At 43.0% G+C, this 3,380-nt stretch overlaps 1 protein-coding gene across 1 annotated transcript; it reads right to left on the bottom strand.

Moving 5' to 3' along the window:
• Positions 1-541: 541 nt before the first annotated feature.
• On the bottom strand, positions 542-3,380 carry LOC128460678 (growth hormone secretagogue receptor type 1; the record flags this gene model as incomplete). The annotated part of the gene is given in 4 exon segments (XM_053445930.1): positions 542-873; positions 1,675-2,128; positions 2,250-2,413; positions 3,343-3,380. Coding segments are annotated over 4 exon segments (973 nt in total), but the record flags the coding sequence as incomplete, so codon positions are not given.

The raw sequence follows: 3,380 nt of genomic DNA, 5'->3' as shown, positions 1-3,380 counted from the left end.
GTTAGCAGTATCCTAGCAGGGTTAGCTGTGTGTTAGCAGTATCCTAGCAGGGTTAGCTGTGTGTTAGCAGTATCCTAGCAGGGTTAGCTGTGTATTATCAGTGTTAGCAGGGTTAGCTGTGTGTTAGCAGTGTCCTAGCAGGGTTAGCTGTGTATTAGCAGTGTTAGCAGGGTTAACTGTTTGTTAGCAGTGTTAGCAGGGTTAGCAGTTTGTTAGCAGTATCCTAGCAGGGTTAGCTGTGTGTTAGCAGTGTCCTAGCAGGGTAAGCTGTGTATTAGCAGTGTTAGCAGGGTTAGCTGTTTGTTAGCAGTGTTAGCAGGGTTAGCTGTTTGTTAGCAGTGTCCTAGCAGGGTTAGCTCTGTGTTAGCAGTATCCTAGCAGGGTTACCTGTGTGTTAGCAGTGTCCTTGCAGGGTTAGCTGTGTATTAGCTGGGGTAGCAGGGTTAGCTGTGTGCTAGCATTGTGTTGGCTGTTTGTTGGCTGTGTATTGGCTATGTTAGCAGGGTTAGCTCTGTGTTAGCAGTGTCCTAGCAGGGTTAGCTGTCTGTTAGCAGGGTTAGCTGTCTGTTAGCAGTGTGGTTGTGGAGTGTCCTGATGAGAGCGTTGTGCTCAGTCCGTGAGACGGTGTGAGACACTGCAGGCGCACGAGGCTACGCACAGCTTGTCTGTACCTGGCGGACATCATGTAGTACACCAGAGGGTTGATGCCAGAGCTGAGACGGGAGAGGGCCCAGGCGATCACGAAACAAAACATGAATGTATTAGTCAGTATGTTGTGTGCACTGTCAAGACCGGCTGTGAAAGCAACATACAACATGGTCTGACAGACGATGTAGGGCAGCCAGCACAGGACGAAGGCCAAGAAGATCACTCCTGATGGACATGAGGAGAAGGACACAGGAAGTGGACATGAGAATCATCAATATCTGCAGGTGATAGAATACATTTCTCACACTGTTAAACAAGAGAGCTGTGTCTCAGTTCAGGGGCTGCAACCTTCAGAGGACACCAGGGTAGACAGTGAAGACTGGAACTAAATGAGACCGTCTGGTCCACAGAGGAGAAGGTTGTCCTGTCCTTAAATTGGACACAGCAAAGCTTAATGCCCCTTGGTTTTTAACATGTGAGCCGTTAGTTGAGCTTATAGGGTTCGTCACCAAAGTGCAATGAGTCCTGGGACATGTTGGACCTGGAAGGATTCACTCATCAGAGCTTTCTCTGGTATGAAAGGAGGCATCTGTAGGAGTCTTTCTACTCAGCCCCTAAATTGACCCACAGCTGGAAATAAAGATGGACGACATGACTGCTCCCCAACAGTTAAGCCAAAGCATCTTGATTGCCCCCTGGTGGCTGGCTGAAGATCCTAAACCTTGCCTGCCTTCTTGATGGTAACAGGCGGGACATGGACCAATCCAAAAAGTCAAAACACACATCTAATATATTCTCAACGATGGTTTCTGTCATTTTATGAGGTTCTTATAAAACTAGTGAGTTCTTTTTCTGGTCAATTTAGTTTTGATTATCTATTGGATGATACAGCTCCGTCTCTGGCTCCAGATGTGCAAGACGAGATGAAGACAAAGTATTAAACCTGTTCATCAGCCTTTGTCAGTTGTGTTTAGTAAAAGCTAAATTCAGAACCTTAGGGTGTGTGTGTTAGATTGTGTTTCTCACCCAGCATCTTGACTGTGTGTTGGTGACTCTTGTCTTTAAGGCTGCTTTGTGGACGGAGCCTCAGGGTCCGTCCAATCAGGATGAAGACCAGTCCCAGGATGCACAGGGGTACCAGGAAGTACAGGTTGTAGATAATGAACGCGACCAACATGAGGCCAGAGGAGTGTGAGTACTCTGATAATATGCAAATTCCGATTTCATCCTCCTTTCTCTCATGTTCCACTTCAATCATGACCAACAATGGGGCTGCACTGACAGCCGCTCCCAGCCAGAGGCAGCCAATCACAGCCCTGGTTCTGCGATGTGTCACCAGCGTCTTGGAGGTGATTGGCCAGCAGACAGCCAGGTACCTCTCCAGAGAGAGAAAGGTGATGTGGAGGATGGTGCAGTAGTAGCAGCACTCTGAGAGGAATGAGGTCAGCTTACAGGCGAAGACTCCTAACCCTATCATGAGCTGGAAGAGACCATCCATTTATTTCACCTCAGCCAAACCATGAGTATCTGGACAAATCACACTGAACTGACACACAAAGGTGTATAAGTATATAAGTATTATAGGATATATGTGAGTGCACCTTATATATATCCAGAGGCAGCAGCAGGAGATTCAGCAGGTCACTAACAGCCATGCTGCTCAGGTAGAGGTCAGTGGAGCTTCTCATGTGTGGGCGAAGCCAAACCACCAGAAGGGTCAGTGTGTTTCCAAGAAGGCCGAAGAGCATCAGTGAAACCAGAATCACTGTCACACACAGTGGAACATGAAATATTGATTATTGATTTTCATTAGAATCACAAATTTTCACATGTTCAGTCCACAATGGAAAATGGGTAAAAACATTCACAAATAATTTGTTCTCATGATAACTGGCACAAGAAGATGTTTTTTCAGTTTTTTCCTAAATTTCTATGAAAGAAACAACATGGACTCAGGTAAAAATATCCTCTAAATGTTTTCTACATAGCTCAGCAACATTTTCAGCCCCAGTGATCCTATCAATAGGATAATAATCAAATAATAAGACAGGAGGGATATTTTACTGTTATTTATAACTATATAACATTTATAACATTCTGGCCAAGTTCTGCTTATTCATTTTAATAAAATAAATCTAAACACACACACACACACACACACATATTTACTATTTATTTTATAACTCTCACTTTTCCTCCAGAACTTTTATTTATTTTCGCGTTTGTTTTTACAGTTTCAGTTAAAATGTTGCAGAGGTTATTCATCATGTTCACTGGAAACAGACGGGAGCAACTGGGCAGTTCAATATGTGGTGTGATTTAAAATCTATTAAAATGCTTCTGTGCATACGTTTATAAAACAATATATAAGTTTTAATTGGTGATATTTAAAGGTGCTGGGAGGAGAATGTGTTCATTGAATATTGACAAAATCATGGTAAGAGGATAAACCTGTCTTTATGCTAAGCTAAGCAGCTGCTTTGTTTTTACTGTAGAATCATCTCAACTCAGTTTTTCTTTGTGATAATTTCATAAATTGTTTAACTAGTTCTAAGAGGAAAATGTTTGAGTTTTCTGTCCTTCAGGTAAAGGTTGAAATAGTTTTTTATATTTTTATAACTAATAATAATAACAGTAACTGGCTGTATCATTTTAAAATCGTCTACAGTATCATCACCATTGTTCTGTACCCACCAAACAAGAAGCATTCAGACATTGATACCCCCTCCGGG

This window comes from Pleuronectes platessa, chromosome 2 (genome assembly GCF_947347685.1).
Source record: "Pleuronectes platessa chromosome 2, fPlePla1.1, whole genome shotgun sequence".
NCBI classification, from domain to species: Eukaryota; Metazoa; Chordata; class Actinopteri; order Pleuronectiformes; family Pleuronectidae; genus Pleuronectes; species Pleuronectes platessa.
This window is presented reverse-complemented; position numbering and strand designations above follow the sequence as displayed.